The 16,389-nt window shown below is 42.9% G+C and overlaps 1 protein-coding gene across 1 annotated transcript in view; it reads left to right on the top strand.

Moving 5' to 3' along the window:
• TTL (tubulin tyrosine ligase) overlaps window positions 1–16,389 on the top strand; it is a 192,177-nt gene that overhangs the window by 104,127 nt on the left and 71,661 nt on the right. The window contains exons 4-5 of the mRNA XM_086927220.1: window positions 3,679–3,814; window positions 11,070–11,339. Coding sequence (XP_086783346.1) covers window positions 3,679–3,814; window positions 11,070–11,339 — 406 coding nt within the window. The remainder of the gene's footprint in view (window positions 1–3,678; window positions 3,815–11,069; window positions 11,340–16,389) is intronic.

The following is a 16,389-nucleotide window of genomic DNA, read 5'->3' on the forward strand; positions in this document are numbered from 1 at the left end:
TTGGGATAGAGCCTTTGCTGTAAAGGTTGGATCTGGGGAATTAAGGTTTCAATCAAAGATCCCTTAAGGCGAAAGCCTTCCAGACCCCAATTGAGGGATGTGGCACTCCAAATTAAAAGTGGGTTAGGGGGCCCATGTCAAAGTCTGAAAAACGTTTCCGTCTGCGTTATTTCTGAGGTCGAAAACGTCATCAGTGCTCACTGAGAGGACAACCAAATATCTGCTATCTTGGAAATTTCTATCCTTATATTAATTTGAAAGCTTTGTCACTCTTTTGGCAAGGAGAATAAAGCTTTCTGAAGGCCCACCAGTTGGAAGCAGTTCAGGTGGATATGACTATTTGACTATGTATCAACCTGTGGATCTGCTAGTAGCAGAGCACCAAGACCATTATGTAGAAAGGGTTGAAGCCTCTCAGCCTTTGCTGTGTGAGTGTACTCTGAAAGTTATGTAGTTTTATCATGGTCAGCTTCAATACTAACATGTATGTAAAGTTTTATTTTGGTATTAGTGTCTATAACTAGTACTCTAGCATTGCATTTGTAGTGAGTATTTCATCTTGAACCAAGAAGATGGTCTCATAACTATGTTGACTGGGGAACCCAAATATTGCACTTTAACTGTGTCCCATTAAACGACCCAGCATCAGTTCAATTTAAGATTAATTTATAATTGGGTAACTTTATTTATTGCTTCTTTTATATGCTACCCCGATCTTAAAGGAAAACTAGCAGGGAAATTAGTACATTTACCTTGGGCAGAAACAATACTTGCATTATGAGGTTTAACTGGAGTATTCCTCAACCCTTCTAGCAGTCCCTCAATCAGGGTTTTTGTAAAAATGACCATCCCATTTAGGTGACTGCAAAAAAACATTTGCGCAAAATAGACCTCATAATGAAACTGAGAAAAAAAAGGTTGAAAGTGATAAATTGCAATCCGGACAGAGGGCAGTGAAAAATGAGGAACCAACCAGGCGTGATATGCAGCGCCATTCCCATCAACAGGTGCATGAAAATACCACAGTGGTTGGGTAAAGCAGAGTGGTATGATTATTTTCAAAATTAAGTTCAAATGACATTTCACTGGTCAATGAGCTGTCCTTAAATGTATGGAACAACAGAATCACTGAAAATGCATATCACCTCTCTAAATCCCCCATTGTCTGGCTTTCCGGCATGTGCTGCAATCTGTGTTAACTCTGTCTCACTTGGTTGACACCGAATTGTGAAGAGCCCATACTGGCTATAAAATCAGCAGCATGTCTGGCGACTTTCAATAACTCACTTCATCTGGCACGGAAATCTTGCTACTGTGTGTCTGGTGGAACCTTATAGGTAAAATCCACAGAACAAATTGAGACATGTGCTACATATACTGTAGGTAGACAGTGGCTACCAGAATACCGCTCTGGGTACCTTATGATGTTTTCTTCCTTGTATGTTGTTGATATAAGGTTTCTTCAGCACTAAGACTGCAAGTCAGCATTCATTAATTATTTGTTATTGGACAATCCAAGCTGGACATGGCTCACCTCTCTGCAGCTTATTTTGTATCTCTAACCCACCTTGCTTTCTCTCTCACTACCTGACCTATCTCTCGATCTTCACTTTTTAAACCTCTCCTTTCTCTCAAACACTTCCTTTCTCGGATTCCCTATCTCTTCCCTACCTGCTCTTTTACATCTCTCGTGCTCACTGCTGTAACTGACCTCTCTTTTTCTAACTCACCCCACTCTATATCTTTTTTTTCTTTCTCTTCTTTTCGTACATGTCCCTTCCACCCCTTCCTATTCTTCAGCAGAACTGAAGGTTTTTTTCTGGCCAGAGAAATTTGCAACTAAAGACCAGCTTGGGGGGGAGGGCAGCGGCAAGTAGAGAGTTATTAAGAAAGGAATTGACAGCTTTCAGTCCCAGGTTTCTTACTTCCTTAGATACTTTAGGGGGTGATCCCAGATCAACAAGCCTGGTGCCTAGTGGGTCATCATTTTTCTAATCTCCACATGTGAGTATTTCGGTTTGGAAACGTTCAATTTGAGATGGCTCCATGCCATCCACTTATCAATACCTCGGAGGCAACTGAAAATGTTTGTGTCTCCAGTGTCTTTGGGACTTTCCAGTTTAAAGAGTGTTTGTGTGTCATCTGCATAGTTATAGCATGTGAGCTGACATTCATTGATCATTACCGGTAGTGACTTCATGTAGATGTTTATGAGCATGGGTGAGATGATAGTCTTGAGGGACCCCTCCTTTTGTGAGGTACAGTTTGGATGAGGAAGGGTGAGAACTCATTTGCTGCGAAGAGTCCTGCAGGGGACCTGCCCGCTTTGTGGAAGTCAAATATAGCACGGCCAACCCGGTCGTTTAGTGAAGCCCACCGCTTGGTTTGCGGGTCCGTGGCTGCACCACAAAGGTGCTGCTAAAGTCGGAACAGAGACCAGCCGGCGCCTTAACAGGGGGTGTCAACTGTGCATTGCTCTATTTGACTTCCACAAAGCGGGACAGGTCCCCTTCATGACTCTTCGCACCAAATACTTGTTTTTATTTCAGGACTGTGAAGGTTCATCCACTGGGAGTCACGGCAGCGCACTACATCACCCAGAAGCCCATCAGGGCTACGCCCATTGAGGCAGGTGTTGGAATTAGATCAAGTATGCGCGAAGCAGCGCTTTCATATACCTGTTACCAAGGCCACTGAAGGAAGGAGCATATCCTGAAACGCGTCTGGCAGAATGGACTGGTGTTGTGTACTCGAAATGGGTCCTGCTGGCTGGATGCCAAATAAAGAAACGTGAGCAATAATTTGTTCTGTGAGGCTTCATTTTAAAAGGGTTCCTGATTTGTTGGAGATATATATATTTTTTTTCAATCCAATTTAGTTGTGAACACTACACTGCAAGATTAGGAGGCATCTGCTCAGGTTCTTGCCACTTGAGCAGTAGTTTGTATATCTTATCAGGTGCTTGGTTGACACTATCTTGTTGACTGGGTCATTCATGGCTTATCCTGTCTGATTAAGTTTTTTCCCCTCAGAATTTAACCACAACTTCAATAGGGCTGAAACGTATCTTGTTAGTGAAGTATACTTTTGAGCCCTTGTCTTATTGTGAATAGAGGGTTTTAGCTTCCTGAGTCTTTGAGATTCACAAAATTTATGGAGGCAAAACAGCACTCCATAATTATTGTTTTTTTTTTTAACCACAAGGTTATTTCAGATTGCCTAAGACAGCAGCGTTAGGATTCACTAAAAAACTTTAGGGAAGGATCACTGTGTATGTAGATCCAGAGAAAAACTCAGAGGTAATGCACCCTTGAATACAAAGTGCTACAAATTTACATTTCTCCATTACTACCTCACAGCTGTGGTTGGTTCAAGTATATGTCTTATATGTTTATTGATCAAAAGAATATCTTCTGATAAAGACTTATTCTTGATGGCCTCTACTAAGCTGAGCAATGGTTCTAGTTAAAATATATTTTACTGGCCTAGGTTTATTGTAGATGTTTATACCTGTATCTCTTAGCAGTGTTCTGGCGCTTTTTGTTGCCTGACTCACGCTTAAGAATGTTAAAAAAATATTAATAATAATACTGTAAGTACCACTGGTTGGGTATCTCTTCGTTATTTCGTTTTATTTATAACCTTCAACTTACATTGGATAATTTATCTATTTGCTAGGAGAAGGAATTCTTATTTCGTCCGATGCGATTCAGCTGCTACACTACATAGACAATCAAGGCCAGGTTCATGTGATTCAGAAATACCTTGAAGATCCTATGCTGTTAGAACCTGGACACCGAAAGTTTGATATCAGGTAAGTGTCCTGTTTTACATCTCCATCTTGAAGCACATAAGGTAAGGTGTCATAAAGAATGGGAGGCAAAATGCCTTAGAAATGTCCAGCAGTTAAAAAAAAGGAAAATGAAGAAAGCACAACAGAGCGAATTAAGCTTGAAAAGCCAGATATGTATTCAGTGTCCTGAATAAGGATCTTGCTGCAGAAGAACAGCTACACTGTGGAATACACTAGGTGAGAACTGAGACTCCAAATAACAAGATTTTGCACACCTATTTGGTTGACAGTAACGGTTTCTAAACGTAATTCTGCGTTGCAAAGATGAGAGATTGTTCAGTCTGAAGATTTCAAAGGTGAATATCAGATGCATATCCCCTGATGGAGGACTGCATGTCTGAAATGTATTGGGAATTGCATAAATGCATTTAAAAATAATGATGTATCATTGGGTTCCTCAAGTATATTTAAAATTATTATACAGTTATTTTCCAAAAGTAAATGCAAACACAAAACAATACATGAAGATTGAAATAAAACATAAATGGAGAAACAGATATTGAAGCACAAGACTAATATTTTGAAATGCTACCCCTCAGTGCTACTCGGAATATATTGTCTGTGGCATATAACTGAAGAGATCTCTCAATAAACGTGTAAGTAGCCAATATATATATTTATCTTTGTTGTTTATTAGAGGAAATACAAAATGCATCTATTTGAGCCTGAGCCAACCGCTACCACTGGAGCTCTCGGAACACTCTTCACTCCGAGTGTTCCGAGTTCCAGACGAGAGCGTAGGACACGAGGACACACGAGGACACCACACATCTCCCCCCTTAAAAGAAACAAAAACATGACAACAAAACGCAAACCGTATTAAATACTTTCCAAAATATTACACATTAACATAACCGAGTAATCAAAAATAAACAAAATCCAGCATCTTAACAAAAACAATAATCGTTCTCAGCAAGTCTTAAGACTATCATCTCATAACGTAGTCTTTACACCGTGCCGGTGTATTTCCTTGCCTCTGATATAACTTAAGTTGATTCTTCCATTTATTCACGTTCCCATGAAAAGACGTACTACATTGTGGCACATTTTCTCGTGAAGAAACAGGTGAAGAAACAGTATCCCTCCAATTCTGATGTGAACATGTAGCATCGTCAAACCTAGGAACCTTCACAACCTTCGAAAGACTCCATACATTACCATCCGACAATTCCACCACCTGTTTGCCTACCCTAACAACAACCATGGGATCAGAAAAACGAGATTCACCAGTCCTAGTAAAACCAGATTTTCTTACTCGCACCCAATCTCCAATGTTACATGGAACACCAATTGCGGGAGACTTCACCCTGGACTCAGATCCCTTAACTTTCCTACTGACCAGATCTCTCATCCATTGTTGGCTCATGTTGCAAATACCCTTTCTGCCACACATTTATTCAAATGGGGATAAATCAGCATCACTTCTAGGAGTGTTCCTATAATTCCACAAAAGTTTTCTTACAGCGTCATAACAATTTTCACCATTTCATAAAGCTAGTTGTACGCCTTCCTTCAAAATCCTGATCCACCTTTCAACCATACCATTTCCCTGAGGATAATAAACAGATTACCGTTTATGAATAATACCATGATTGTTGCAAAACAATTTCATTTCACCTGACGTGAACTTTGCCGTTGTCAGACAATATGGAAACAGGAAATCCTTCTTTTTCAAAAATAAAGTTAAGAAAATCAATGACAGTTTTTGAGGATACATTAGGAACAAATTTCACCTCTGGCCATTGAGAAAATTGATCAATCAAAACAATGGCGTAAATCGGATTCTGTCCAAAACTCATAGGACCAGCAATGTCAATCGAAACACATTCCCATGGCCTAGTAGGTCTAGTAACACTATCATGGTGATAGTTTACAACTTTCTGTGACTTGTCACTGACTGTGCACTCCAAGCATGATCTGACCTTTCTTTCTATGAACCTGTCAATTCCAGGCCACCAAAACTCACACCTGATTCTCCTTTTCATACTTGTCATGCCGGGGTGACCTTCATGATTTACAAAAAGGGGGTGGTGATGAACAGAGTGTCTGAGTTAAACAGACCACTCTTACCCAGTCCAAAGATCAGGGCTTGATCCATCACCGTTATTTATCTCACTGCCCCATCCCAGCTCAGAACCTGGCTATATGCAAATCAGTCTGTCCCTGGCCCAGTGCATCATGGGAACAGGGCAGACTAAACTACCAAGCCAATTCTTCACCAGAAAGGAGACAAGCTACCGGGGACCGGTTTCTGGCATTTCAGCCTTCTTCGGCCCGGCTTGCTTGAATCCTGATGGAGCAGTGAGAAAGGGACTCATGTCTGAGTATACCCTGCCACACCTATAGTGGCCAAAAACGATTTACAAAAAGGGGGTGGTGATGAACAGAGTGTCTGAGTTAAACAGACCACTCTTACCCAGTCCAAAGATCAGGGCTTGATCCATCACCGTTATTTATCTTGCTGCCCCATCCCAGCTCATACCTGGCTATATGCAAATCAGTCTGTCCCTGGCCCAGTGCATCATGGGAACAGGGCAGACTAAACTACCAAGCCAATTCTTCACCAGAAAGGAGACAAGCTACCGGGGACCGGTTTCTGGCATTTCAGACTTCTTCGGCCCGGCTTGCTTGAATCCTGATGGAGCAGTGAGAAAGGGACTCATGTCTGAGTATACCCTGCCACACCTATAGTGGCCAAAAACGATTTACAAAAAGGGGGTGGTGATGAACAGAGTGTCTGAGTTAAACAGACCACTCTTACCCAGTCCAAAGATCAGGGCTTGATCCATCACCGTTATTTATCTCACTGCCCCATCCCAGCTCAGAACCTGGCTATATGCAAATCAGTCTGTCCCTGGCCCAGTGCATCATGGGAACAGGGCAGACTAAACTACCAAGCCAATTCTTCACCAGAAAGGAGACAAGCTACCGGGGACCGGTTTCTGGCATTTCAGCCTTCTTCGGCCCGGCTTGCTTGAATCCTGATGGAGCAGTGAGAAAGGGACTCATGTCTGAGTATACCCTGCCACACCTATAGTGGCCAAAAACGATTTACAAAAAGGGGGTGGTGATGAACAGAGTGTCTGAGTTAAACAGACCACTCTTACCCAGTCCAAAGATCAGGGCTTGATCCATCACCGTTATTTATCTCACTGCCCCATCCCAGCTCAGAACCTGGCTATATGCAAATCAGTCTGTCCCTGGCCCAGTGCATCATGGGAACAGGGCAGACTAAACTACCAAGCCAATTCTTCACCAGAAAGGAGACAAGCTACCGGGGACCGGTTTCTGGCATTTCAGCCTTCTTCGGCCCGGCTTGCTTGAATCCTGATGGAGCCTTCATGTGCCTTTTCAAGGACATTTGCCATAAGATCTTGTGATACAACCAATTGCAATCGTCTCAATAAAATATCATTATGAATAGACAACTCTTGAGCTATCTGAAAGTAAGGTGACATATCTTGAGATAAACTCGCTTTGTTGGGCCAACCATTCTTGACAAAAGACATGACACATTTGTAGTCCTCATCGTTACCCCACCCTCGTCACCAGTGAAGAGATCTCTCAATAAACGTGTAAGTAGCCAATATATATATTTATCTTCGTTGTTTATTAGAGGAAATACAAGATGCATCTATTTGAGCCTGAGCCAACCGCTACCACTGGAGCTCTCGGAACACTCTTCACTCCAAGTGTTCTGAGTTCCAGACGAGAGCGTAGGACACGAGGACACCACAATAACTCATACTGAGTATCACTTTAAGGCCTTACGATAGAAAGCCTGCCAGAGTAGCACAAACAAATTATGTATTTGCTGAAAGGAATATCTATTAGAAGTTCCACAAGGATCACATATTTCCTATTGCTTTCTTATTTGTCAAGCATCATAAATGTAACCGGAATAGGGGATTATAGGGTGAGTACTCTGGAAAGGTGAGTGAACACCCACACATTTGTATGTTTGAAAGTGTTCACAGACTGCTTCCATTTAGTTTCCCCACCCTGGAAAAGCATGCAAATGTATTCTTGTCTTAGGCAGGAGCAAGTGCTTTTCTGTAGTATAATAAGGAAGGGAACACCCATGTACTTAATGGCAAAGGTTAATACAGTGTTTCTCCACCAAAACATTTTCCTGTGGACAAAAATGTTAACTGTGGCAAAACATTCGAGATTTAGTTCTGCAGATTTTCCACAGTGAAGATGCTCAGCATCAATAAAATGTGTTATTTGGAGCGTTCTTGGGAATCTATGTATATCCTTGATTTCTCATAGGCTTCTGGGAATTTTCGTAGGTGCTCTTTGTGAATCTTTTAACTGTTAGAAATATGCAGCAGGCAAGGTCTTAAGGGGTTGTCTTCCAACTTTTAGACAGAGGGCTTTATGAATAGTGCTATTTGTTTTGACTAGAAGTATTGTTAACTGGTAGTTCAGACGTTAATTAAATTGCCATATTTATTTGAAAATCATTTCTGGTAAATCATTCTTTCCACAAATTCCTCACTTTATGAACATCTTCCAGACGAAAGACTGGATTCAGAAAACATTTCTCAAGCAAGTAGCTCACTTGTGTCGCTAGGTGGTATAGTCTAACCTCAGCCACGATTCCGACCTGCATGGAAGTAACATCATCACAGTATAAATGGCATTAATTGACGCGTTGGAGTCTGTACCTCTTTATCCTTACTCCATTGGTGCCGGTCAGGCGCTGTTTTACGGGGTCTCACCAACAAAATTCAATAGCAGTAGACAACATAGTCACACGGCTCCATCTAACGGTTTAGAGTTCAAACATGGCAACCATGTTGTAAGAAGGTGTCTTTATTGAAACCTCCCAACATCTGTAAGTGGTGTCTTGGACTCGACCATGACATTTCTGCCTGTAATACTTGCTCTACTATGCAACTGAAGCCAGTTTGGGAACAGGACGCCAAGCTGTTTATTTTGGCTGGAGCCAACAAGGACACCCCAAAACGTTCCCTTTCTGATCTTTCAGCTAAGTCCCTGAACTGGGCATGGTCCGCCATGAGTTCCTGCACAAACGCAGGAAGTGCCATAGGAAAGAGAGTCCATTTCTTCCATGAGGGAATGGTCCTTCTTTCTGAACAGTTTGGTGACTCAGTGCTATTCTTCAACACTGATGATTCCCTTGGGATGATTCCCTTGTCTTCAGAGCCTATTTCTGTTTTAGAAAACAAGAAACCGCAGTTCATGACGCCTTCTTCCAATCTTTTTCAGATTGAGGCCTTTCCGCAATCCTTGCTTGACATTTCAGGACAGCACGCTACCCTTTGGGCTGCTCCCCAAGTGTGGAGCCAATTCCTGCAGAACCGGAGATTCTTGAGGCATTGAACCCACTGGCACTCATCTCCCTCCACACGTTCGTATCACTTCCAAAGCAGCTCTTGCCCACTACAGCACCAGACTTTTTGCCTTCGCCACTGCAGTCAGAGCTAATTCTAGCAGTTTTCGCCTTTGAATGTGGTAGACCTCTAAGTTGTCAAAAACAAAGATGTGTTCCATTTTTTAGGACTCCCCTTTGTCAGGACACCACCCCAGGGCTCAGAGATTCTCCAGGATGGGAGAACTTAACAGAGGAGAATCCGATGCTCTTGGAATGTATAATCAAGACTATTGGTGGATGAGGAAGGCAGTTCCAAGGCTGATCATCTCCTGCCTCTCTACTGCAGACACTGTCCTCTGCTTAGATATACAAAATGCAAGTGGTTGTGATAGAGCTCCAGAAAGGGACATTCCGTACTTCTCATGCTCTCCTCACGAAGATACTTGTTAATTTACCTCAGTGGTAAAAGTAGTTATGTGTCTTAACATCTTGACTCAAATTCTTGTCCTCTCATCCTTCACCCGGAGTATTTGGTGTTTGGTGATTTTCAAGCCTTATCTGCCAAATTGAACACTCTATTTATGACATTTATAACACTGTTACAAAATACCATTTTAACGACCTTCGATTAACTATGGGCTCTCCATGCACTCAAAGTTACAAAGCATAAACCATTTTTCGACATGATTCAATCACAGCAGCAAACGGTTCAACATAAAAAAACAACAGATCCAGGTGCAATCAATTCCATTAATGAATATATAGTGATTCACATTTTACCAGTGATTCCAAGCATGATACTGTGGAACGATTTAAAGCATGCCGTTCTAAGGTAGACACCACAGCTGGACACCTGGAGTTACAATTAACTAACTTTCTTTCTGATGGTCGGATCCTTTGTTGTTATGAAAAAATGCCTATGGAAAAAAACAATTTTGCGAAAAATAATTCCATCTATTAATTCATGAAATCTTTTTCTTTTGATTTAATTGTAAATAAATGATAAATATTCAGTCCTTTGGATATTTTAGGTATGACAGGTAGCTGGAAATATACTCCAATGTGTGAGCAAAAATGTGGTCTGTGTAATTTTGATGCAAAAAATATTTCCCGTATTTTAGCTCCACGTCCTGGTCTTGGTAACCTTAGACAGACGTAGCTATTTATTGAGTCTAGCATTTCAGTTGTGTATGGTATGGGGCTTTTCAGTTGTTCTTAAGAGGAGAAAATGAGAGAATCTGTATAGGGTTGCCAGATGTCTAGATATGGTTATTTAGGAATTGAAAAGAAAGGTTACCGTGCGTGCTGATTAATCTGTTTTAGTTTCTGTCGTGGAGCCCTCATGGCTTTTTCTGCCCAAAGCGCTTTTATTGACCGCCCTCTTTGACCTGCACTGATTTAAGCCCTCCTTTTATACATTTGCTAAATATCCTCCTGTGTGGGAATGAACCACTTCTACCTGTGTGGCCGATATTGATAAACCCCCATAAAGATATGTTTTCAGTTTATTAACGAACTATAGATAATCCTAATGCATAAATACCGATCGGGTTATGCTCCTGAAGTTCTAAGAGGTTACCAGGGCTGGCGGGTCTCTGGCAGGGAAAACAGAGCGCTTCCAAACAATTTATAACTGAACCGGAAACTGCAAGGCAATTTGTTGTCCTGCAGGGAAAACTAGAAATTAATACATGGATCTGATGTGGAACATGATTTATGGGTAGGGCGTCCAGGTTGCAGCTTTGATATACCATGTTATAGGTATATTGCGCATACATAGAAGTAGAATAGGAAACAGTTCGTTGAGTGACAGTGGGTGGAGCAGCAGCGTTCCTAGCCCAGAGACTGACCTTTATTCTTCCTTTCCCTTTGCAGGAGCTGGGTGCTCGTGGACCACCAGTACAACATCTACCTCTACAAGGAAGGCGTGCTGCGGACGGCCTCTGAACCCTACTCAAGCTCCGACTTCGAGGACAAGACCTGCCACCTGACAAATCACTGCATCCAGAAAGAGTATTCCAAGAACTATGGCCGCTACGAAGAGGGCAACGAAATGTTCTTTGACGAGTTTAATCAGTATCTGATGAGTTCAATGAACCTGACGCTAGAAAACAGTATTTTATCGCAAATCAAACACATAATAAGGTAATGTATTTCTATCACCAAGTCCTCTTTAAAGCAGGACTTGTTAGGAAGATGATGGTTAAAATGATGGAAAGTTGTTTTCTTGCTAGTCCTGATGTGTAGTTACACATAGTATTGCACGTCAACTGCACTGCAGGAGTCTGGTAGTAATAAATCAGCGTGTAGCTAGGTCACATTTGTAAAAATATGAGTGGTAGTCAAAATACCATGTATTGTGCATTCAGGAAAAAATGTAGTGATAATTTATAGGAAATTGCCCTCTTGGGTACACAAGTCCAAGTGGAATGGGGTAGTTGTGGGCTTTGTGCATTTCATAACACAAAGACACATAGTGTTTTGTATTTGTAATCTTGCGCTTTTGGTGTGTGTTCATTAGAATGTGTTGCTGCAAAAGAAAAACTGATTGAAAGGTTATTAATAAAAAAAGGAAAGCAAAGGTACTCCTGAATCTACGATGCAAAGTAACAGAATTTTCTAAACTATAAGCTGGGTATAAGTTGGAGAAAAAGCAGCTGTAAAGTTGGAGGCTTGAATTGGTCTCCACATACTAGGTAGGGGAGGCCCTAGTTCTGGTTTTGCTGTCATTCTGTGTGCATCACCAATGCCACTCTTTTAAGTCGGCCCTTCCTCCCCTGCAATGCCTTTGAGTTTCCACAGTATTGTGTCATTTGCGTAGTGCTTAATACCTCAAAGCTGTTTAGACTGGTAGGTAGCACTGCACTTATGGGGTTGCAGTAGAGAAAGCAAGAGTAAACAATAGAAATATGTGAGCATCCCTGTATATGGGTGGGAGGGTGTGGGTTCCGAGTGTGTCCAGTGTGGTGTTGGGTAACATACAAGGTGCCATTCTTTGAAGTTTTTAGTGGTGTCCCCTAAGAAGACTGTCTGTAACCAGTGGGGAAGTGGAAGTGAGAGGCAAAGAGTGGGTAACCCTCCAAACTGCGTCATGGAGAAGAGAGTGAAGGACACCAAGACCAACAGCTAGTCTAAGAGGGGGGAAAGCCGGAGAACCCAGACTCTGCAGTCAGAGTGAGAGTGTCTAGACCAGAGAAGTCAGGCTCTGCAGCAAGCGGGAAAGGGGAGATATCCAGATGACATGCTTTGTGGCTAGAGTGATGAAGATGATGCGCATGAGAGGGACACCACCCAGAGAGGTGAGACTCTGCAGACACTGTGAGATGGGTCTCAGAGAGATCACACTCTGCAGTCCGTGCTACAGGGCAGAGACTCAGAGGCGACACCCTGTGTTAAGTGTGATAGGTTAGAGACCCCAAGAAAACACGGTCTGTTTTTAATGGATCCAACCCAAAAAGACCAGTTGCCACTGAAAATGGTACAGATTTGGGAAGGTGATAAAGGATTGTTTTCTGAAATGCTAGCGTTTGTGGAGTCCCCGAAATCAACCCCGAAACCTGTGACTTTGTAGCCATTTTTTTTTAATTGTTTATTGAGCTTTTACAGATGAAAAGTGATACACAACCTCTTCACATTTGTCCCCCCCCCACCCCAAAAGAACACACTTTGCGCATCGAACCAGGTCCACAGGTAGCCAAGATAAAACACAGCAATTACACAGCCTTGAGGCCAACAACCCAATGAAGGGCAGGCAGCGAGTGGCAATAGGACATTACAAGACAAATACAATAAGCAAGGCCCCCCCCTCCCCCAACTGTGGCAATCCCCTCCCCCCCCGAAGGTTACCCACCCTCCTCCCTCAGCACCCCAGGCTCTCCGCTGGAAGGAACCGAACTAACCAAAAAGGAGCCCTGCTGGGGGTACAGACACAAAATGCACTCTCCTACGTGTAAGACCGGGTGCCTAAAGAATTGGTGCGGAAGAGACATCCTCCGCATCCGATGCCACAGGGGATGTCACATGCAGTCGCATAGAACCATCAACAGTGGCGGGAGACCTCACTGTGTCCTCATCCGCCCCCGCCGGGGGAACGTACAGTAGCAGCGCCTCCAATATAGCTCTGGTACAGGTCCCAGAAGTTTTTAGGGCGGCTCAGTGGGGGGAGAAGCTCGCTATATATCTCAGATTGTGTACAGCAATAGAGCATATCGTGAGCCCAGCGCTTAGTGGTAGGAACCGGGCCTCTCATCCAGCAAATTACACATCTAGCTGTTAGCAGTCCCATACCTACCAGTCTTCTGACTGCCACTGGTAATTTTTTTAGAGTAACCTAACAACGCCAGCGCTGGATCAGTAGCCAGTTCAATCTCCACAATCTTAGTGATTTCAGCAAATATAGAGACCCAGTAGGCCTGCACACCCGGACACTGCCAAGCTATGTGGTAAAAATCCTCCGGTGAGATGCGGCACCTGTCACACTCCGCAGAGTCGCGAAGTCCGTATCTGTAGAGTCGCTCCGGGGTGTAATAAACCCTATTGAGAAATTTAAAGTGGATCAGCCTGTGCTTCCCATTTAACGAAAAAATACATTGAGTACTCACGCAACAATAATGCCACATGTCGCCATCTATGGCTACCATCAGATCCCTTTGCCATGCAAGACGGGCCGGGGTGTATTGCTGCTCCCTGTGCGATATCGCAATTTTGTATAAGTTAGCCAGTAAGCGTCGGGGAGATTCAGTTTTGACAATGTACGAGAGTTCAGGGACTTCAGGAGGCTCTGCCATGTCGTCCCCCAACAATTCGGAAAGAGCACTGCGGACTCGATGGAATTGGAATCTCTGCAGCAGGGAGGCGTCCGCCCCACCCGTCGAAACCTAGTCCCAGGTTTTGACCTTTCCGTCCTGGAACAGGTCACCCGCCTGGTCGATACCAATCTCTTGTAGAGCCTGGACAACGCCCCTCTCCATAATAGGAGACGTTGTAGCCATTTTTAGATTATGCTTTAGCCCGCTCAGGCCTAACCCAACATGTTTTGCTTTTGGACTCCCATTGTGTGATTTTTGCAAGGGCAGATTTGAAGTGGTCTTTGGATCACTCTGACTTTCCAAATATTTAATCACCAGCTCCCTTTTAACCCAAATCAGTTGAAAACTCACTTCGGAAGTCGTCAAATCTTCTTTATGGGTGGTTGAGATAGAAACACCTTCAATTCAATCAGTCCTCTCTCCTGCCTCCAGAGACTATTCTCATTGTCCTACCTTTTAGAAGAGATCCTAATGCATCATGCCCATTGATCTTGTGCAGGCCTTATCTAGCTCTCTTGGAGCTGCCATTAAGAAATCCCTCTAGCCAAAGCTGTCTGAATCTCATTTTCGGTGCATTACATGGATATTGATTTTTACAGTATAGTGACAACGAAAGTTCCGACTCTGCTTCAGGCTTTAGATCTGGCTTTCCCTGGAGCATTTTGACACCCATTTAGTTCATGACCCCCAGTTTTTGTCACTTGGGGCTATCCTAAGTGGTGCAGATCTTTGATCTTCTTTGTCCCTTCCTCTCCTGGGCCTGTAACATTTTGATCTTGGTACATGTCAGAGAGTTTTCTGGGGCCTAGGAAATTGCAGAGCAATTGCCCAGTCCTTGAAACAAGTAATTGCCCTTTATTCCTAGAACATTGGAAATCAGTTACTTTTGGAACGAATCTGAATGCCAAGAATCTCGTTTTTACTCTGAGACATTAGTGATGGTGAACTGACAAGGCTTATTCTGTGTGGTGGTCTGCACATTAGTGTACTGTGGAGGCAGTGTTGTTGCTTTATAAGAAAATCGGTGGGAGTTGTATTCACTGTTAAAGGTTAAATAGTGTTTTTAAACAATGTTCTCCTACATTCTGGGTTTCCCAGGTTAGTTTGTAGGATGCTGCATGTTTTTACACTAGGAATAGAAACTTTAATAGTGGTGCATATTTTGTTGTGTCTGGTTTTACAGTACATCAAGCTAGCTTTTTTGTGGGCAATGGCTCTAACTCCATCTCTTCGCCTTAATGGATTCCCAGTTGGGTCATCCACTATATTTGTCTGCTTCCAGTGCACGCGGTTAAGCTTTTTTGCACATATCCTGCTGTCATATTCCAGGTTCAGTTGTGATGGCAGAGTTCCCATGTTATCACCATTATTAGTATATTTATCAAAGAGATTACATTGGTGATAGCACATGGGTTGGATAAAGGGAATTTGGAACATGTTTTTGTGTTGCTGTGGCCTTATCCTTGATGACATATTTTCTAAAGGCGATGTCTTTTTAGCGGGCAATTGAGTAGCAAGGATGCCACGTGTACAAGCGCAGATATTCCCCATCCTCCCCCCTCAAGGGAATGCTTAACGAAGCAGTCATAAGTGGAATGCAGTGGACCCTCATGCATGTAATCATAGGTATCATTGTACCAGTAAAAGCTACAATCCTAGTTCCAGGTCACTGACTCTGTCCAAACTGGTCTGGACCAGTGTAAGAATGTCAAGTGCGTCCGTGGGGAAAATAAAGAATCACCCTTGCCTTAAGTTCTACCTCAGATGAGTTAACCGGATCCATGCATACCCCATTAATTTAATCAGATCCCATCCATGACTGATTGATGACGGGCGACAGGCAGGGTGAATAGATACGGTCTGAGTTCTCCCAGAGATTAACAGGGTACAGTACTACAGATGCAATAGCAACTCCTACCAGTAGTGTCAAATGATTCCTGCATTAGGGAAAAGAGTTCCTCTCAGAAATTGTGAGGTGAATTTCATTCAGATAAACCACCTGTAAAAGTATCCCATCGCAACAACAGGTTAAGCGATTTGCCAGAGGACACAGGGGCAACTCATTGTTTTGTTAGGAGCGCATTGTCCAGTTAAGGAAAACATGTAGGCAGAGGTAAAACTCTGAGCACTGTAGATGAGGGAGATGATGCATTGCATGTGTTCATATTATACTTGATCTCCACCTTTCAAATGTGGTGTACCATGGAGTTCTTCAAGAAGACCTCTCTATTTCAGATTTTGTTGTTGTTTGAGGTGATGGATTGACTCAATGTCATTCAGCACTGGCCCTGTTTCAGGGGCTTACACATTAAGCATAATTATTTATTTAACTTGGAAGCTGTGGGCAATGTCAGTCTGTGGTAAGAGACAGATGTGCTTGGATTCTC

This window comes from Lissotriton vulgaris, chromosome 6 (genome assembly GCF_964263255.1).
Source record: "Lissotriton vulgaris chromosome 6, aLisVul1.2, whole genome shotgun sequence".
In the NCBI taxonomy this organism is placed as follows: domain Eukaryota; kingdom Metazoa; phylum Chordata; class Amphibia; order Caudata; family Salamandridae; genus Lissotriton; species Lissotriton vulgaris.